Source organism: Mercenaria mercenaria, chromosome 15 (assembly GCF_021730395.1).
Source record: "Mercenaria mercenaria strain notata chromosome 15, MADL_Memer_1, whole genome shotgun sequence".
Lineage (NCBI taxonomy): Eukaryota > Metazoa > Mollusca > Bivalvia > Venerida > Veneridae > Mercenaria > Mercenaria mercenaria.
Window position 1 is genome coordinate 10,765,945 of NC_069375.1, and position 22,361 is coordinate 10,788,305.

A 22,361-nucleotide genomic window follows, 5' to 3' on the forward strand; every position below is an offset into this window, starting at 1 on the left:
TTGCATCGTAATATTAAACACGCTAAATGAAACAATATATACATACCGTGGAAAAAATGATCTTAAAATGTATGAAGCGTAATGAATGCCGCAAAGTAAGTTTTTATGCCTTTTTATTTGTTAGTTGGTTGGATCTCATTACTTGGTAATATGGGCATAAGTTGCAGTGTCATTGAATTTGTGAAATAAAATAGGAATAAAAAGCACCTGATAACTCCGTTCGAATAATAGAAACAGACAGCAGCCTCAAACTAATGCACTTTTAGTTTTCATAGCTTTAAATATATCCATAATATTTGTGTCAAACAAATTAAGTAATTCATTGCAGATACCAAATTCAAACTTTGATCTTCCCCTTTCATTTTCAAATAAGCTCCCAAATTGTAGTATTAGGGCCAAGGATGAGGGCTCATGGTGTTGCCCATATATCAAAACAATATTGAAGTACTTTCCATTCAAAACAATAGTTTCTGCGTTCTTACTCTTTTAGCAAACTAAGTCGAATGGGACTATAGCAAACCCATCTTAAGCAGCCATCAAAAGAAGCGACTCAGCGTGACTGCTTAAGAAGGACGGCTGCTTAAGTCATGCTGAATAGCTACTTAATACAGTTGATCGCGAGGCAGGATTTATTCTATACCTCTATACAGTTTAATAGATTATATTTTTATCAAATGTGTGCAAAATGTCTCCCTAAATCTTCATTTTAGCTCGACTATTCGAAGAATAAGGAGAGCTATCCTACTCACAACGGTGTCGTCGTCACACCTTGGTTAAGTTTTTCGTATCAGTTCACATTTTGACAAATCCTTTTGTCATATAGCTTTGAAACTTTCAACACTTGTGTACCTTCACCATGTCAAGTTTTAGGCTAGAGTACACAACTCTGTCAAGGATTTTGACCGAATTATGGCCCATTTTAACGTAAAATCTTGGTTAAGTTTTCCGTACCAGTTCATATGTAGTGTAAACTGTTTTACATATGGCTTTGAAACTGTGACAAAGCCTAAAAATAAAAAGGGTAAAATATCGAATATTTAGTCTTTATTGTAGCCTCATTACAGATACATAAAAGAATTAGCATATTTAAACTAGGGCCGGGACGATTTCAAAATTTTGAAACCGGTTAATCATTTGTTTGAAATCGAATCGAACCGGATTAATCGGCCCCATATTGAAATGCTGACTTCATTAGGAACTTACGGACTTCATCATTTGCAAGCAGTCTGATAATTAATTAGTCATATTTTGGTGTATTTCAATTTGAATATTTTACGACGGGCAAATCCAAGACTAATGATTATGTTGATTGATGTTTTTAGGGAAATATACTATGGGTCAATGTGCTGGTCAAAGAAATTAGAAATATATAAAGATAAAGTACGATTCGTGATATTTATTGTTTAAGAGCGATTAGCGGTTTTGCAAAATTGAAACCGGTTTCACATAGTAATTGAACGGATCCGATTAACCGAGTAATCGTCCCAGTCCTAATTTTAAACATCTGTACACAGTCATTAAATACATTAGAATTATAAGATAATTTTGTATACTACACTATGTCTACCTCTCACATGTACATGTAATTAGTGTTAAAACCAAGATGGTGTAAAAGGTGCTAATCGTTAATTAAAAACTGATATATCTTACGACCTAAAATTACATTAAAGCTCAATAAAAACAAGAGCTGTCCGTAAGACAGCAAAGACAGCACGCTCGACTTTTCTCAGCTAGAGCTGGGCTGAATTCTATCAAATATCGGAAGAAGCAATAAAACATATCAGGCGAAGGTATGAGGCTTGTGTCAGTGTTTGCGCATATATCAGTAAACTGTATTTTTGGTAGATTTGTATTTCCGTATCGGAAATACAGGACCGTAGCCAGATTGATTTTTCTGGTCTTAAACACCACATGCCTCCACCTCCTTCCCTTCATAAAAACTGTTATAAATCATTTGCAGATTCATTCATAAAACTTAACACGCAGTGTATAGGTGGAATAGCCAAAACACGAAGCGCGTGCAGCACAGTTCAATGGTGGTTTATTGATGAATAATGTATATGTATGTAGGTTTTTCACTGGTCGTGTTAGAATTTAATTTATTTTGAAGAATATTAAGCGCGAAATTCTTGTTGAAGCAGACGCTAGGTAGAACATGGGGTATTGTGATCAATTGATGAAACTCCATTTATGCTGTAATCATTAATTGGTATGGATTTGAATGTTCTTTTCAACCTTATGAAGTTTTATTTTAATTTCACCCTTCAAACAATTTGTTAAAAAAGCATTTTTCTCTTACCTCTGGATATCCAGTCTTTGTAGCAACATCCTTGTCATTGTATGAAAGAAGAACTTTTTTTTTATAGAAAAACCTTTTTCAGCATGAGAGCAACATTATACGGAACTTTGATTTTAGGGAAAATTGTTTCAACATTTTTACATTTAATTTTACTCGTATAAGATAAATCAGCGGCTCTATCAAGAAGAATAATATAGACATACATCTCCCAAAAAGTAAGTCCTGTGTTGCATCCGAGACCTCCTTCGCAAGAGCGACACATTACAAACCATAAATCGGTATTAGTACCAGGGGTAGATTGAGGAGTGAAAGGGAAATTTGTCTCTTTAATATAAAAAACAGGGCAACAAAGTGTGTTTTTTTTTACATATCATATATCTTGCTTTTTGGGGAGCCCCACAAACCCTCATATATGGAAGAGGGTGGGACACAACCTTCCAAATTAATGCCCGTCGGGGCTTTGACTTTACCATTCAAATTTACCTAATAACCACGAACAAACGCACATACTCGTTTGCCTCGGTAAAATTTAGTCTCTCGCTACAGCCATGTATAGTGTAATTATTCGTGATATTAAAAAAATAGCGGAAAATAGTGCCTAAGTTCGGTTTTGCCCTTTAAGATGGTGACTCTAAACATATTCTTTTTTCTCATAATTTTGGCAGAAAAACAGGTAGGCACTGGCCTCCCTGTGCCTCAGTGTAGCTACGGGCCTGCCATCTACGGTGGCATAGAGGTGACATAGGAAATATTTTATTTATCACTTGCGCACGTGTTAACCATCACGTTCGCACGTGTTAGCTAACACGTGCGAACGTGATAATTGACCAATGAAACTAATCGAAATATCAGCCATTTTTTTCAAAAACGAGAAGAACTTTACTGTAATAGATCTACTTTATAAACTTAAGGTACCTAGAGCTACTAAATACTTTGGACTTATTGCTGCAATCTTAGTCTTTGGTAATTGATCCAAGGTTATTATGTGAAAGTTACTTCCCCTGATGATAAATTCACCATTTGTATACTGAAAACGTTTCAAATTCAAGTTGTATATCGCAGTTTTATATAGAACAAGGGTCAGTATATTGATGGTGTATAGCCAATTCACTGTGCTGTAACTATTTAAAAAGTTAAAAGTTGTCTAGGCAGTTATTTATAGCTCACCTTTATCTAACGTTTGGAAATATGCTCCTTACATGTATTGCAGCCGTTATATACAGTAACTATGAAAACATGTTGAAGAGCTATAAAAATATGTATTTTATACTTCTTTGATGTACTAAAGAAGGTGACCGCTCGCGGCTATTTCCGAATATGGAGTGTCAGCGAACAGACTAAAGGTCTATTTCCGAACATGAGTGTATTTTTAAAAAAGGGAAAATTAGACAACAAAACGTTTTATTCTCAAAACATTGACAGCAATAAGCTAGATCTATTTTATTTTGACGTTTTCATTTGATTATTTGAAGACTTAATTAGAACTAATGCGAACGATTTCATTCAGTATTAAAGACACCCAAACGGAAACAAAGAAACGTCTTCCTCTTCGTTAGCAGCAATTCTTGTTGTCCCAGTCGAGACTTCCATCTCTGTTAAGAATGGTTTTAGGGCCTATTCTGTTAGTTCCTGGAGAACGGTATTTTACTCAAATTATCGATTTTAATATAATTGTTGTACATAGACATTAATTTATTTATTTTGCTTTAAATGAGTCAAGGTGCATGTATGTGTGCGAGTCGGTAGCAAATGCAGTGTGCAATACTTGCATTGATTGGTCACAAGTTACATTTTTCATATTTATGATTGTACATAAAGCATGTTTTTCATCTTAACAGATCTTAACATACCTTGACCCAGGCCAGATCCAAAAATATTTGATTGTGGGGGGGAGGTGCGAGGGAGGGGGGGGGGCAGAAGTTTAGATTGAAGGCGTCATCGGGGAGGTGCATAGAACAAAGATGAAATAGGTCAGCCACTGTTGGGGGAGGGGGTTTCAGGGGGGTCTCCCCAAGGATTATATATGGATATAAAATGAGGTATCTTGTGCATTTTTTGGTCTTGGGTTGGAGTAACTGGAGGGCATATTCCTGTCAATATAGGGGGTCAGGGGGTTCTCCCCTGCAAAGTTTTGAAATACAGGTGGCCTCTGGTGCATTTTCTGGTGTAAATTTGAGGTTCTTGAGGGAGTAGGATGGGGGAAGGGGTCAGGTATGAAATGGTTGCCTCTGATGCGTGTTTGGGACTAAATTTTGAGGTAAGGGAGGGTTATTCCTGTCATTTTAGGGGGTCAGGGGCTCACGGTAATTGGAATGGCGGCCTCTGGTGTTTTTTCTGATCTAAATTATGAGATACTGGAGAGAGTAACCTCCTCATTATTGGGCGTCAGGGAGCTCGAGATCTCTGTCCTAGAAATTTGGATGCAGGTATGAAATGATGGCCTCTGATGCACATTTTTTGTTTAAATATTAAGAGAGCTGGGATACCCCCCTGGAGAGGGCTCTCCCCTGGAAAATTTAAAATGTTGGCATCTGGTGCATTTTTTGGGGTCTAATTTTTGAGAAAATATTTCTTTCTCTATATACTTTATAAGACAGTTAAGAGAATTCCGGTAACATATCGTTCGGTCTAGTACTGAATTCAATACAAACAGTGTTTGGAAAAAGATGCTCTGTGAAAATTCATTAGTGTATTTCCGAACACACAAATTACGTCATTTAAAGTGGTCTATTGATCTCCAACAGCCGTGAAAACATAGTAAAATGTATACAAATGTGTGTATCTACTTATAAAAGCCACAAACAGAAATGCTTTAGACACAAAACCTTAACTAGTGATGTTCGTAAACTTATTGTTTTAAGTAATTTTTATTAACAGTGTCGGGTATACTTACTGGGTCGAAGTTTAAGTCACCACTGTAACGTGTGTAAAATCAATATAGAAACCGAGTGAGGCATCCAATTTTATGTTTTGGCCAGTTTAGAACTTTGTGCAATGTCGCTGACAAAAGTTATAGCGTCATGTAAGAATGTTCAGTTCAGACACGTCAGTCAGAAATGCCCGACCCCGCTCTAGACATGAAATGTTGAAAACTACCAAGTGCCAAACGGTAAGTTAATAGAAGACCTTTCTGTAGACCAAAGAGCTATAAAAATAAAAATGTATTTTATAGTTCTTTGTGTAGACACATGAACCTGTGGTGTCCATCACAGCTCAGTATAGTTTGGACATGACCTCTGAACCTGGACCTTTAGCGCAGTCCATTTCAATAGGGTAAATAGGCAAAGTCTTGTTTTGGTTATCACGAAACTCGTGTTTTACAAGTTATAGGCTATATCAACTGTGTTCCCATTGAACGCTATGGTGAAATAGTTAAGACATTATGGATGACTTCGAATCGCAACATGAGTTGTTTGATATATTTTTATTATTATTTGTTTCACTTTATTTGACTTAAAAATCATTATGCAAGCTCAGGAGTTACTGAATTCTGTTTGTCTTTGATTTTCCTTTACTTAAGTCAGTTTAAATGTATTTTGTTGCAACCTTTCTCATCGTTACACATCTGTTGTTTGTCTGTCTGTCTGTCTGTGTGTTCGTGCCCATTTAGCACGATAATGACAAAATAAAGGCGGCTGTCAATCTTTCCTGGATAAACCAGTGCCCACATTTAGTCGAACAAACTGAAGGCTAACCAGCTTCTTTAATCAACGGTGGCAGACAAATTACCGTGGAAAAAAAATTTCGGAATGATATGTAACAGAATGTTGTGGCTGTGTTGTGGATCGAACTAGTGACCCCCTTATTATAAGCTAGGTGCACAACGACCAGACCACGCAGCCTGGCACCTCATTGTTGCTTTGCTTGTATATGTAAAATTAGCCTTATCAACAGTTCTGTTGAAGGGTGTTAATATGCCAGGAACATGTAACATGTATCTGATTGTGCTAAGTATCTTTTCTCTATATAGTTCAGATGAGATTATATGGCAAATTTTATCAAATCATAAATGTACTAAAATATAGAGAATGAACTTGCAACATATATATCCAATAAATATAAGCAAAAAAGTCATTTTTATACATATAGCATGCAATGTAATTCAGAGAGAAAAAAGCTAGAAGAAATGAAAGGCCATGCCGGGATCGAACTCGGAGCTTTAGGGTGACAGACCACATCCTAAACCCCTGACATATTCCCATTGTTAAGTCAACAGTGAAGAATGGAAGTCTACATAGTCCTTGCAAATCATTATTTCAACCATTTTCAGCTGAAAATCATTCATATGATAATCTACAGGGCCAAATTCTTAAGTTAACTGATCATGACCTGGTGAATGTAAAATGTACTGTATGGTAGCCTAATGTTGTGTTTCTATGGATATCCCATGAATTTAGAGAAATAATCGTTCCAAAAAAATGTCAGAAAGTACTTTTTCTCATAGATGTTTATCACATGGGTTACTATCTCTCTCTGAGATTGTCACAGCACTGACATAGGATAATTTCAAGATCAGGGTAGACAAAGTATTCACAGTACTTCCAGAAAGGACATGGGTTTGTGAAAATATGCTGTGGCTTTCAGATGCAGAGACCATCTTCAGCCCTGGAAGGATAATGTAAATGAAATGTAAATATTTTTTTATATTTGCAGCAGTATGTCTGACAAACTTAAAGAATTTCTTTTGAAGAGAGGCATTGATAAGGTATATAACTTATAACACTGGTATATAATTTTCTACTGCATACTGCATAAGGAAATCTGGATTATCAGGAACACAAATTACATTTCCAATGTGACTGTTTCTTCATAAGTTTTAGTAATGATAGATCTATATTGAACTCTCCACATAAGAAACTATATTTTTTAATCCCCCGCCGTGGCGGAGGGATTATAGGAATGGTCTGTGTCCGTCCTTCCTTCCGTTCGTCCTTCCGTCCGTCTTTCCGTCCTTCCGTCCGTAACAAAATCGTGTCTGGTCCATATCTCTTAAACCCCTTGAAGGATTTTCATGAAACTTGGGTCAAATGATCACCTCATCAAGACGATGTGCAGAACCCATGAGTCAGCCTTGTCGGTTCAAGCTCAAGGTCACAACTCAAGGTCAAAGGTTTGAGCCTGCCATTTTGTGTCCGCTCTATATCTCCTAAACCCCTGGAAGGAATTTTATAAAACTTTGGTCAAATGATCACCTCAACAAGACGATGTGCAGAACCCATGAGTCAGTCTTGTCGGTTCAAGGTCAAGGTCACAACTCAAGGTCAAAAGTTTGAGCCTGCCATTTTGTGTCCGTTCTATATCTGCTAAACCCCTTGAAGGAATTTTATAAAACTTGGGTCAAATGATCACCTCATCAAGACGATGTGCAGAACCCATGAGTCAGTCATGCCGGCTCAAGGTCAAGGTCACAACTTAGGGTCAAAGGTTTGAGCCTTCCATTTTGTGTCCGCTCTATATCTCCTAAACCCCTTGAAGGATTTTCATCAAACTTGGGTCAAACGATCACCTCATCATGGCGATGTGCAGAACTTATGAGTCAGCCATGTCGGCTCAAGGTCAAGGTCACAACTGAAGGTCAAAGGTTTGAGCCTTCCATTTCATGTCCGCTCTATATCTCCTAAACCCCTTGAAGGAATTTTATAAAACTTGGGTCAAATGATTACCTCATCAGAATGATGTGCAGAAATTATGAGTCAACCATGTCAGCTCAAGGTCAAGGTCACAACTAAGGGTCGAAGGTTTGAGCCTTTTTGTGTCCACTCTGTATCTCCTTAACCCCTTGAAGGATTTTCATCAAACTTGGGTCAAATGATCACCTCATCAAGAACTCATGAGTCAGCCATGTCAACTCAAGGTCAAGGTCACAACTGAAGGTCAAAGGTTTCAGCTCTGTATCTCCTAAACCCCTTGAAGGATTTTCATGAAACTTTGGTCAAATGATCACCTCATCAAGACGTTGTGCAGAATTCATGAGTCAGCCATGTCAGTTCAAGGTCAAGGTCACAGCTAAAATCAAAAGTTTACCCTTTCACTATCCATAGCAGTGGCGGGGGATTTAGCTGTCTTTCGAACTGCCTTGTTTATTTTATCATGGCCCTTGAGCAGTTGTTATTATCAGTGGTTAGCAGTTAACTGTACAACAGACAAAACAAGCTCATTTGTACTATTTGGGGTAATAATATAAGACAAGTGAAAGGATCTTGTGTGGATATATGTGATTCTTTTCCTCAAGCTGTTGTTTGGAAAGACACGATATGCTTATTACATCAGACACAAACATACAATTGTGTACATTTTGATGCTAATAGTATTATTTCTAATAGTATGTCGTATTAAGGATCACATGAGAGATTTTTGGAGACATATTCCAAATTTTTGAGAAAAACAGAAACAAGTTGCCCGTTGAAGAATTCAAATTCATGACGGGTCCAAGTAAGGATGACAATGCTAATGAGCATTTCACTTAATCTGCAATCTGCACTGCATTTACAGTGATTACTTTTTAGAGATATTTTGCACATCTGCAAGATCTGCAAGCGTGATATTTATATACGGTATATTTCACTTCACATAGGCCTGACACACATTGTGAAAATTTTGTATGGTCACCAAAGTCCAAAATGCATGGCTGACAGAATATCTAAAATTTATAGCTTATCGCAGAAGTTATCAACTGGTGTCAGAAATAGTACCAGATGTTATCATTCTGCAAACATGATTTCTTCTAAACTAGCTGCACAATTACATTACAGTTATATTAATTTTTGAGCTTAATTTTTTCAACTCATCCCTGTATCACCATTTAGCATCCCATCACACCTCACTCTAAAGTGTATGTGCAACAACATGTAAGTGCATATTTCTGCTACCATTGCATACATATTCACACTACACATGAGTCCGTAACAGTTTCTAACCATCATGACTACCATCCAAGTCATGTTTGGTAAATTTAGATGGGTTACAAGAATGGCAGTCCAATGAAATTTTTCAGTGAAAAAGTTGTAGCAGGTTAGGTTTATGTGCATTTGTATCAGTGTACATCTTGCTTAATAATGTATGTATTGCATTAAAACTACACACGAGTCTTTCAGACTCTATAGGCTGTTATTCAACAAATGTGGAATACATGTGTTACATAAACTACAGCCATTGGAAAACTTTAAGCATTATAAAAATGTTTTGCCATGTTCAGGGTTGATTTATTACACTGGCACGCATTCAGATAGTGGAGCAGTCTGTCTTTACAGACGGCTCGTGGTGTAATTATACCCTGCACCACAAAGTGAAGTGGGGGCTATACCAGAATGGTTGTTTGTCACGTCACATAACATCGCATCATGTCCCGTCCGTCCCATATCACATTAAATGCAATTCCTCCTACAGTTTGCTAGGGATTTTGATGAAACTTTCAGGACATGTTTATCATGAAGTGTTTGTTGTTGTTTTGTTTGATCAGAATATTATAGGAGGATTTATAGCCCTTTGTTCATTAAGAACACCTGCATGCATGTTTTTAGTACAACTCCTTCTACAGTTTACAAGTAAATTGGATGAAAATTTTTTAAAGTGATAACTATAAGGTGATGTATCAAATACTTTTAAAGTGGCCTTTTAACAGGAATTATAACACTTGGTTTATTGAAAATAACCACATGATTACTGTGTGCAAGTTTGTCAGCTCAGCTTCTTCTACAGTTTATAAGGAATTCAATTGCACATTTTATGTTTGAAAACATATAAACTATGACCAGATGTAGCACATTGTTTTCAAAACAAGTACATGTATGATTTGGACAGGACCAGTTTTCAATAGTTACAGCTCTCATTTACTTCTGTATTGTACATGTATTCAAAACAAGCAATTTGTGTTGTGTCAAAGCTTTAGCGAGGGTATTCCTCACCATCAGTAATACCTCTTATTTGATGCAGTAAAGAAAGTAAATTTACATTTCAGTAAGTGTTTGATTGTTCCATTGTTCAATGCACATGTGATATACAGACTACATATATTTATAGATAGCACATAATAGTTCTAAATTTCTAATTGTTCATTATGCTTTTGTAGATTGACTGCAGTGTCATGCTGTTAATTGATGACAATACGTTGAAATCATACTTACCTGCGTATGGTGATAGAGTGTCGGCAATAGCTTTCTGCAGGTCTCAAACTGAAGGTGATCTGTCAAGCACTGAAAGTAATCAGTGCTCAAATGCATTGAATGAATTACGTGGGAAATGGAAAAAAGAGCGATCTACTCTCCGCAGCTGTGGTTTCAAAGCTGGAAATGCTTATGTGGAAAGGACCATAAGAAGATTGGAGCTAGGATGGATGGATTACAGCAACGAATCCATGTGTTATAAGCAAGTGTGGCAACGATGTGGAGGTGGTGTCCGCCATCTCACAGTTGAGAAAACACTTTCTTTAAAGGCAGTCCTTAACCATGCTTTAGATGCATTCTTTCCATCCGGCGTTTCCCAACGAAGTATTCTACAAGAGTTTGAATTAAAACTGAAAGACTTCCAAGGCATGTGTGTCAATATGGAAAAGACAATCAACGAACTCTATATTGAGTCAAAATTAAAGATACTTTGGGTATATTTATATTCCAAAAAGAAGACTGAAAAGGTATAGTGAAATAATGTGTGCAATGAATTACTAATGAATTACTGTAAAAGCACATATTTTCGCTAGGTCAAAATTTTGCAAATTTGAAATTTTGAGTATGTTTGCGAGGTTTAATATTCACGAAATTGTGAAAATGGTATCATTCTTTAATTTGAATTATATTTACGGTGAATATTTACGCGAGGAACTATTTTAGCGATACTAATATGTTGGGCTTCGCGAATACAGCAAAATTTAACTCTCGCGAAAATTTCTGCTTTTACAGTACTGGGCAGGCTAGGTTTTCCTAAGGAAAGAAGTTGACTATGTTAGGAAAAACCATGCCAGTCTAGGTTTTCCCTGGGGAAAAAAATTTAATGGGGGGAAAAACTGGGCTGTTAAACCGTGATGCTATGAAACATTATATTGATAGAATAGTTTTAACATTCAGCCTTACCCTTGCTTAAAGTAAACGACATTGTATCTGAAATCATTAGTCCTCCACCTCTGATCATTCTTGTGGGGAAGTTGGCAGTTACTTGCGGAGAACAGGATTGTACTGGTACAGAATCCAGGAAAACTGGTTAGGTTAACTGCCCACCATTACATGACTGAAATACTGTTGAAAAACGGCGTTAAACCCAAAACAAACAAACTTGCTTAAAGTTTAGCTGAATGAAACCAAACACTCGTAAACCTTTAAAGCTTTCCAACTGAATAGTGCAGTTACCATAGTTGATGTCATACTGATGTGGTATTCTCTTTTAAGTTTCAAAAGTGTAAAGAAGGCACTTGTATCCACTTATTATACCCACACATTGCAATGTGATGTGGCAGCTGTACTAGGTCATGACACATATCAAGTAGCATCCCATGCACACATGCTAACAAAAAGACACCACACCAATTCTCGCCAAACATACTTCTATCCTCAGAATGCTTACAAAATATTCTTCTGTGTCAAAATGATCCAGCTTGCCTCTGATAAAGTGGTATTGTTTGGGTATTTATAATGAACCATAAGTGATAGTTCTATTCATAAGGTACTTTCTGCCAAACAGTGTAATTTAAATAAAGGTCTTATCTCTTGTGTTGTCAGGTAGGAGAAGAGGTGCACACTGCGACCAACAAGCCATCCAGTACAGTGGAAGAGGTGGCACCAGAGGTTCAGATTGTGACCACGGCGCCAATTGCTGTTCGTGACGCAACTCTTCTCGCATCCAATGAGTGCATGGTAGGAACATAGTGGTGTGAAATTGAACTTTAGGTGCCATATTCACAGGCTGTTTATTTCTTCAGATTTAAATCTAGAATATGTTGAATCTAGTAATTATTTGACATAAATGCTGCTGGAAAGATGTAGATGCCACTGGAAAGGAGTGCCAATGTTGCTGTCATTTTGTCATAATTTCAATTCTACAATTTTGTACAAGTGATAATATTCAAGCTTGTAAATAAAAAAAAACTCGTGTGATATTTCGAAATATCAGGAATTTTGACATAAGCGATATCGACATAATGAATTCTAACTGTAATAGAAAACAAATTAAAAATATTCTTTGAAGTGATGAACAAACACATATAAAGAAAAACTGCAGACATGCATTTTTGTGTCAAATCATGGGAATAAACAAAATATCTTGTCTGGTTCGTCCATTGGTCTGTTTGCTTCTTGGCCTGTTGATGGGCATGTGCAACACTGGTTCCTTTGTACACATGATCATCCTGAAGTGTAGCTGAATTGTAGATGTTCGTGATATATATTTCATTTTTGATTGCAGGTGTACCTACTCTTGGACTTTGGCCATACAGTTACTGATAAAGCATCATTATGGCATATGAATATACTTCAGTGATCATGCTAATTTCAGTCTTCGTCAGATGAGCTTGACCAGCACACTGTAGTGTCATTGCCAGACTTGTAGGACTGGTCACCTCCCTCGTCTGGTATACAGTGTGAGTCACACAGATGAGAGACACTCCAGGCGTTTCGACAGGTAATAATGTTAACTCTTGTTTAATTGTATCACAGTTGTCCCAAAATTCAGTTTAGTAATGGTCCAGTTGTAGATTTTGTACAGTTACATTTACAAAATCATGCTTCAAGTAATGTCTGTTTTTAGGATCATAGAACTTTGTTTGATTACTTCAGGTGGAATATTAACATTAAAGCTCTTATCTTTTCTGCAAATTCTTGCTCTGGGTAGATGTTTATCTTCCTTTTCCATGCTTGTGTTGCATTGCATTAAAACTAAACAATAACTTCCTGTGTCATCTTAGCCTTCTAGGCCAGCACCAATGCAATGTTTGCTAACTCTACCTGAATTAGCACAACATGTTCACCCATTAACAATGCTCTGTAATTGAGACATTGATGGATTATCCATGAGGACAAGAGTAATTTTAGACGGGAATTTCTACGTATAAGAAAATTAACTCAGTCATGTATATTTTATGATGAGATAATCTTGATCACTTGGCATATATACATTATAAGCAGTATACTTAATACTTTGATATAGGCCATGAGCTAGACAAAAAATTGGTACCATTTTTCTGGCAAATTCTCTATGTCACTTTTTGAAAGATATATATGTGCACTTCTAAAAAAATTCAGGGGGGCCTGTCAACGGCACAGCTTAAGGTCTGAAATCAAGCGATTTCAAAATGGCTTCCAAAATGGCCGCCATTTATTTGAAAATGTCAATTATTCTTATATTCAACCTACCTACGATGTCTTAATGTCTAAAGACATATTCTTGATAGTTTTTAGCACTTACTGATGTGTTACATATATTATTTCAAAGAAAACAACATTTTGACTTTAAAAAAATGAATATTTGTGGCAATAAATTAATACAACAACAACAACAACATAATTTTTCATCAAAATAGTATATTTTTACATTTTAGATATGCTGATAATGGGACTTACCTTGATATTTCAAATGAATATGTCAATTAGGATTATATCTGGAGAAAAACACCACTTATTTCAGCTGATGAGTTCTTAGTTTTAGTGAATCATGCAAAATAAATGTGGGGTAATCACATTTAAACACTATTTTTACTGATAGTATGTATTATTCAGGTGTATGCGTATGGCTAACATCTTATTTCTATTTTATTAGATTGATTAAGACACTAAATAAGAAAAATTGATTTTTGAAATATGTAGATGAAGTGTAAAAAGACTGAAACGGAAAGTGTAACAGTCTTCGGATAGTCACTATTATCTGGATTCCCATGATTGATTGAGACCTGTTCTTAAACAAGTCACTTTATTACAGTAAACATTTTATACTCAGTTGTACTAGCATCTAACGCAATGTCTTTTCTCATCTATTTAAGACTTTATGTAGTGAATATTAGTGAAAAAAGGTCAATAAATACCAGACTTTACTGGATAAAAAGGTACAAAATGTATATCATAATTCATTACTGTTGAAAAACTGTATTTGCAATTGTTGAGAAAAAAAAGATTGGAATCTTGTGGAAATTTTTTTTTTTTTTTTCAAATCCACCACTAGTTCTAGAAAATGGAGGCCAGTCTGCAAAAATTATGCAATTATGTATTGAACAAATTAACAATTATTCATTTTTTGAAAGTAACTCATTACTACATATATTCTAAACAATTTAATATCAAGATGATAATTTAATTTACTATAATGTCTTCAAACACAACAAAATAAAATAGTAAATATAATGAGTAAATTCAGAATGTTTCCCTAAAGCAATCTTGAAATTAACTTAAAACTCACATGTTCATGTGGACATACAATTTCCATATAATACATTCAAATTTAAAAAAATGTAGGGTAATGAAGGAATATATCTTTAATTGAATTGTAATTCATCAAACATTTAGACGAAAAATTATGAAACACTCCAAAATTCTATTAAAACGTATTTTCCTAATGATATTTTAATTTTCTTATAACGCCTTTGGTATCATTCCAAATGTCCATACCAGATCACAAGTAACCCTCTTTAACAGTCCAACATCCATGCTATTTCTTCATTATGTTTCTTTAACTTTAAACATCTGTAACTTACTCTATCTTAAATGTTTTTCATATACAGAGTCCCCATACCCTTTTGTTGCCCTATATCCCAAATTGTTTATTGTTGTATTGTTTTTGCATTTCTCACACTATCTTATATCAAATATTGTTTCTTGTAAGTATTTCTAATACCCCACCTACCGGTACACTTCTACCTCCTTTTTTCCAATGGCTTATTTCGTCATTTTGCTTCTTAGTACTTCAACCCTGCATTACACTCAGTTTGATCAAGTCTTCGAGAGGTAATGAAACTTATAACACCCCTCAAGCCCGCTGGCTTAACCAGAATTCTATTACAGCAAAACTAAATAAACTTCATGATCACATTCGTAAATGTGTCCAAGACATTTATGCAGAAAATCACCCTTGCAATTGATGAAATATGACTTTATACATGAATTCATATTTCCACACCAACAATGAACTTTCGTATGGACTAAGACAGTGAAATTAATGTTTTGTTTCGTTAGGTGTCGAGACACACTGACAGAATTTAGGTTATATGGCGACTTTTCCAGCTTTTGATGGTAAAGGAAGGCATGTATTGGTTGTCATATTGGTAAAATGACCAACCTTATGTAAACCAGCTGAATACTTCTTCACATAAATAAAACATACGAAGCGAACGCAGATCAGTGAGGGGCAAGTGATTCCAGTCAGTGACCTTGAACACTCCACCACTAAACAAATAAAGATTTCCGTTTAACAGTAACTGTTATCATTTTTCATAAGATCTAAGACCTATTCAGTTAAACATTTGAGTTATAAATATGTATTTATTATTCAGATCTTCATATATAACAAAAAGAGATAAATTTTTAAACAAAAATATGTTAGCTTTCTTTGTCCCCGTCGCAATTTTCTAAAGTGTATGTGTGTTGGGGGCGGGGGTTGAGGCCACTTAGAGTTGCCCTTGTCCATCTGTCTGTTCGAATTTAAGTTATACATAATATCTTAAAAAGTATTTGACACCGAGTCTTCAAATCTCACAAGTTATCATTCAATGTGTAAAGTTGTGCACCTGATATTTCAGTTGGGATTTCACACAACCAAACCAGAGTTGTGACCCTTTACTTGGATAAAATATGCATTGAAGGGGACTTTAAGTTTGTGTTGCATGAAAATGTAACTTAGAAAAAATTGAAATATGGTCCTTTACTTAGTAGAAAATAGTCGGCCGTATATCTGTTTGAATTTGTGCCGTGTATAACATATTTGACCCAGAGTTATCAAACCTCACAGAACTGTCATTCAGCATGTAAAATTGTGCAATTGGTGTTTTAATTGGGATTTCACACAGCCAGACCAGAGTTATGGCTCTTTACTTGGTCAAAAATATGCAAAGAAAGGGCCTAAGCATTTGTGCCGCATGTATCCTAGAAAGTATTGGACCACGGATTATGTAAGTTATAGGAATGTTATCTAGTGTATAACGTTGTACATCTAGAGTTTTGTTTGAGATTTCACTCAGCCAGAACAGAGTTATGGCCCTAAGCTTAGAAAAAGTAAGCATAAAAGTTGGAGTCACATGAATCTTAAAACGTAATTGAATGAAGGTCAGGAAACATAAGGGCAATATTATTCAGCATGTGAAGTTGTTTACCTTAGGGTTTGTTTGGGTTTTTCGATGGTCAGACCAGTGTTATGGACCTTGATTTAGTCAAAAATATATAGAAAGATCAGACAAGTTTGTACTGAATGTATCTCAATTAGTATTTGACTTAGAGGATTGTTATATAGGATCTGAAGTTGTGCACCTTGTGAACTGTTTTGGATTTCACTTGGTCAGTCCAGGGTTATGGTCCTTGATTTAGTCAAAAAATACATAAAGATCATACTAGTTTGTATTAAATGTATCTCAATAAGTAATTTTGACTTAGATGATTGTTATATAGGATCTGAAGTTGTGCACCTTGTGAACTGTTTGCGATTTCACTCGGCCAGACCAGAGTTATGATCCTTGACTTAGTGAAAGATTCACATAAAGTGCTTATACATTTGTATTGCGTATATCTGAAAAAGGCATGAAATCATACAAGAATATTATTCAGCATGTGAATTTATGCATCTGGATTTAGTTTTTGATTTCACTCTGCAAGACCAGAGTTATGGCCCTTGGGTTAATCAAAATAATGCATTAAGTGCATTAAAGTTAATGTCACGTGTATCTTAAAATGTTTAACCTAGAGACTTGAAATGTTAGAGGATTGTTATACATCATGTGAAATTGCACTCCTGTTTGCAATTTCACTCAGCAAGATCAGAGTTATGGTCCTTGACTTGGTGAAACAATACATAAAGTGCTTTAACGTCTTTGTTGCATATATCTGGAAAAAAAAAAAATCGTCTAGAATCTCGAAACCATGTGCAGTGGAAGAAAGTGAAATCACCAGTGTCCTGTGGACACACAGCTAGTTTATAAATATTCAAAAACCATATGTATTTTGGCAACATCTCTTACAACAAGAATACATGTGGGGGAAAAGCATGTTATTACTGAAACTAACATAGCTTGGGTTCAGTGTTCATTTTTAGCTCATCTGATTTTTTGAAAAAAAATGATGAGTTATTGTCATCACTTGAGCGGTTGTCGGCGTCGGCGTCGGCGTCGGCGTTGCCTGGTTAAGTTTTATGTTTAGGTCAGCTTTTCTCCTAAACTATCAAAGCTATTGCTTTGAAACTTGGAATACTTGTTCACCATCATAAGCTGACCCTGTATAGCAAGAAACATAACTCCATCTTGCTTTTTGCAAGAATTATTGCCCCTTTTGGACTTAGAAAATCAGTTTTCTTGGTTTAGTTTTATGTTTAGGTTAGCTTTTATCCTAAACTGTCAAAGCTATTCCTTTAAAACTTGCAACACTTGTTCACCATCATAAGCTGACCCTGTACAGCAAGAAACATAACTCCATCCTGCTTTTTGCAAGATTTATGGCCCCTTTTGGACTTAGAAAATATCAGATTTCTTGGTTAAGTTTTATGTTTAGGTCAACTTTTTCTCTTAAACTATCAAAGCTATTGCTTTAAAACTTGCAACTCTTGTTCACCATCATACGCTGACCCTGTACAGCAAGCAACATAACTCCATCCTGCTTTTTGCAATAATTATTGCCCCTTTTGGACTTAGAAAAATCATTTTCTTGGTTGAATATTATGTTTAAGTCAACTTTTCTCATAAACTATCAAAGCTATTGCTTTAAAACTTGCAACAGTTTTTCACCATCATAAGTGGACACTGTACATCAAGAAACATAACTCTATCCTGCTTTTTGCAAGAGTGATGGCCCTTTTTAGACTTAGAAAATCGTGGGTAGGACAATATTTCTATTATACAAAAAAAATCAGATGAGCGTCAGCACCCGCAAGGCGGTGCTCTTGTTTAACTTTAAGGTAATCTTATAGATTTATATTTGATGAGATATATGTCAAGCACTCTTTTCTGTAAATAAATGATTTTCTGATTCTGTTTGAAAGAAAACATTTTTGATATTACACTTCGACAATTAATAACAGTTGTTAAGTTTTAATTGTTTAAAATAGATGGACAATGCATATATTGCCTATTGGTTACGTATTGTAAAAGAAGGTACGCTTTTGGATTTGTTATTATGGATATTTACATATACTTATAAATGTTCTTTTTCTACACAAATCGGAAATTGGAAAAGGAAAGAAAATATTTTTGTTACTATTAAGTAGGGTACGTATTAATCATATGCGAAATGTTTATTTCTTATAACAAATAAATGTCATGTAAATCATAATAATGAAGGATAATAAAAGCAGTTCTTTTACAATACAATTCCATTAATGCCAAAAGATTAGACATATTTATGTTAAGTAAGCAGTTTATATACATATTTGAATTTTGAACGAAAACAGTTCTGGGCAATGTATAATTTTGTGCAATAGTAACGTAAAATACCAAAAATGTAACACATTCAGCTCAGTTACCATAATTCACTTCATGTTAACGCATTGCTTCTATTAATTGCTGTGTACAAATCAATACAAAACAGGTTTGATCTATAAATGTTAATTTTGAATCTTTAAATGCTTGTTGCATATAAATTTGTACTTGATAAGGTTAATGTGAAACAAATTTTCAATAAAAAATTACTGATTATTATATTGTGTTTATTGTTCATATCATTTTGTAACAATATATGAAGATGATGTTTCATTGTGATAATTAAATTCATAGAAGGATAAAAACTACTTCAAAAGTTCTAAAAATTCATTTTAATAGAATTGGCAAGATTACATAGAAATGTGACATTTGATATTTTGGTAACGTATTTTATGTAAGTTACACTGAAGAATCCATTACTCTAGGGTATAATATATATTGAAAATATGTTTTTATATACAAAGTATAAAATACTTCAGGGAACTATAAAATCACACCACTTACTGTTATGAAGAAATATTGTTAAAATGAATATGCAGTAATATCTTTATTTCTTTAATAAATAATTGTCACGTAAATTATATTAATAAAAAGGTATTAAGTGTTTGTTTACTCATGCAATTTTGTTGATGGGGTGTGATGAAGTGAATTATTATAAAATAAACAATTTAAGTACACCTGAAAATGAAAACATTGCTTTGAACATAAACTTCAAAGGCAATTTCCATTCTATAAGTAACATTATATGTTTAGTCATGTAAATTATAAAAAATGTGTAACATCTTGGCTCAACTTGACATTTTTTCTTTGCAAGAGCTTTTTGCATCTAAGTAAGTGATATATGATAATATATATACTTAATCTTTACAAAATTATATAGAATTTTTGTGTCCAAAATATGATAGATAGTTTTCTCAATATTTTAACAAAATTTTGGTTGTCATAGAAATACATAAAACTCGGTCACTAATCTGTGCCATAGAGAGGCCCCCCAACTTTTTCAAAGACTACAGACATATATCTATCCAAAAAACACTAAATCTTTTTGCCAGTCTGATTGGTACCAATTTCTTAAATTTGGAGTCTTGGCTCACGGCCTTATAAGCATTCAACTAGTCGACATGTTGTATTTACAAACACTTAAAATCAAAAAAGTCATTTCAGTATTTAAATGTCTCAGGAGAACTGCTCAGATGACATTGAATTAGGAACACCTACTGTGGTGACAAATAGGCAGAAGTACATGGTAAGAGTTTGTTTCCAGTAGTAACATTTTCTATAACCATAACGGATGCTTAAGGGGACTTTTGCATCCTGCTAAGAATTCGAGGGATAGATGCTAAGTGCTCGAGCATTGCAACTGAAGAATGAGGTGTATTTCATGTAAAAGTATGGCATTAGGACCTATATTTTGAAGTTTCACCGAATTCATTATCAAAAGCTTTCTACAAGCACGCCAGTGGAAGTAGGACAAAGATTAATATATGGAAATAGATTTTATTAGCTCACCTGTCACATAGTGACAAGGTGAGCTTTTGTGATCACCCTTCGTCCGTCGTGTGTCCGTTTCGTGCATCCGTCAACAATTTCTTGTCTGCACGATAGTGGTTTCATTTATGATTTTATTTTAACCAAACTTGCACACAACTTGTATCACCATAAGATCACGGTTCCTTTCTTGAATTGGCCAGATCCCATTATGGGTTCCAGAGTTATGGCCCCTCAAAAGCCAAAATTAGCTATTTTGACCTTGTCTGCACAATAGCAGCTTCTTTTATGATTTGATTTTAACCAAGCTTGCACACAACTTGTATCACCATAAGATCTTGGTTCCTTTCTTGAACTGGCGAGATTCCTTTATGGGTTCCAGAGTGATGGCCCCTGAAAGGGCCAGAATTAGCTATTTTGACCTTGTCTGCACAATAGCAGCTTCATTTATGATTTGTATTTAATCAAACTTGCACAAAACTTGTGTCGTCATAAGATCTCGGTTCCTTTCTTGAACCGGCCAGATCCCATAATGGGTTCTAGAGTTATGGCCCCTGAAAGGGCCAAAATTAGCTATTTTGACCTTGTCTGCACAATAGCAGCTTCATTTATGATTTGATTTTAACCAAACTTGCACACAACTTGTATCACCACAAGATCTTGCTTCCTTTCTTCAACTGGCCAGATTCCATCATGGGTTCCAGAGTTATGGCCCCTTGAAGGTCCAAAATTGGCTATTTTGGCTTTTGCAGCCATATAGAGACTTCATTTATGGTTTTATTTGATACAAACTTCCAAAATACCTTCAGCAACAAGAAATCTTGGATTCCATGACAAAACAGATCCAATCATAGGTTCCAGAGTTATTTTATATCTGATTACCTCCCCTGATTGTAATCAAAATGGATTTATATCAGTAACTTTTTTTATTATTGGCCGTAGGGAAAACACGAGACCAGTTTTCTGTGGTACAACATGGATGGTACCTCCAATTTTTAGGTGTATTTTAACATATCTATACCTTGTAAGATTTTTTTTTCTTTTTGGTTAAATTTCTTCCCTTTGTTGTTCCTGTCCTTTGGACTTAGATATTTTTTCTGAGGACCTTCTTGTCCTAAAGTGCAATGATAACAGGTGAGCGATATAGGGCCATCATGACCCTCTTGTTTTAAAATTTCAACCAATGTTTATTTATTTTTATTAAGAGGCTTGTGGTGCAGCTGATACGGCAGACATAGAGTTTATAGACATACCAGCTCCTCGTCAGAGAAGACAGTTTTGTTTGGTAAGCTATAAACAGATATAATCGTACAACTAAGAATCAAGCCCGCTGTGACCCTATAATTCATGTAAAGAAGTTTGGAGCAGTTGGCAGTGTCCTTATTTATCAAAAATATGGTTCAATGGTTTGAAAAATATATGACAATGTCCGCTTGTCTGCTTATCGCTATAATATAATTTTTATTTTGGCTATTTATATGTAGGCTCACCTGAGCACAACAGGATCATTGTGAGCTACTGTGATCACATTTCATCCGTCGTCTATCACGTGTGTATCTATCAACTTTTTCTTCAACAAAATGTCAAAATAATCCACTCAAACAGCAGGGCCAATTGTTATGAAAATTTACAGCAATGATCGTTCAGATCTGCGGTAAATTGTCTCAGGAGCTAAAAATAGACAGATCTGTTTTTGTCATGAATCAATAGTTGAATGCCTCTATTTTGTTCATATGCATAGCTATAGTGGGCAGGGCTTATTTCCCCTGCTAGAAGAGGAAAGGATATAGTATTCCGTTGTCCGTCCTTCCCCTGTCTGTCCAAGCAGTTAGGTATCCATGTGGCTAGAAGAACAATAGAGAACAATAGATGCTATTCATTCTTTCTCTCACGTGGCTAACAGAACAAACGGGAGAACAAGAGAGTGTCCACATAAGTATCCTTTCCTAAGAATGTCCATCTGGTGGTCCATCTTTCCGTTCGTCAGGT

At 35.2% G+C, this 22,361-nt stretch overlaps 1 protein-coding gene across 2 annotated transcripts; it reads left to right on the plus strand.

Moving 5' to 3' along the window:
* The first annotated feature begins 10,014 nt into the window (after positions 1-10,014).
* LOC128548906 (uncharacterized) lies at positions 10,015-21,557 on the plus strand. Of its 2 annotated transcripts, none has more exons than XM_053524536.1 (4): positions 10,015-10,928; positions 12,007-12,141; positions 12,689-12,904; positions 20,065-21,557. In XM_053524536.1, exons 1-3 carry the CDS (start codon positions 10,383-10,385, stop codon positions 12,761-12,763), a joined length of 756 nt encoding a protein of 251 aa, XP_053380511.1. In that variant the 5' UTR covers positions 10,015-10,382; the 3' UTR covers positions 12,764-12,904; positions 20,065-21,557. The 2 variants fall into 2 exon arrangements, with proteins under 2 accessions (XP_053380511.1, XP_053380512.1); XM_053524537.1 differs by having other exon boundaries at positions 12,779-12,904.
* Positions 21,558-22,361: the final 804 nt, after the last annotated feature.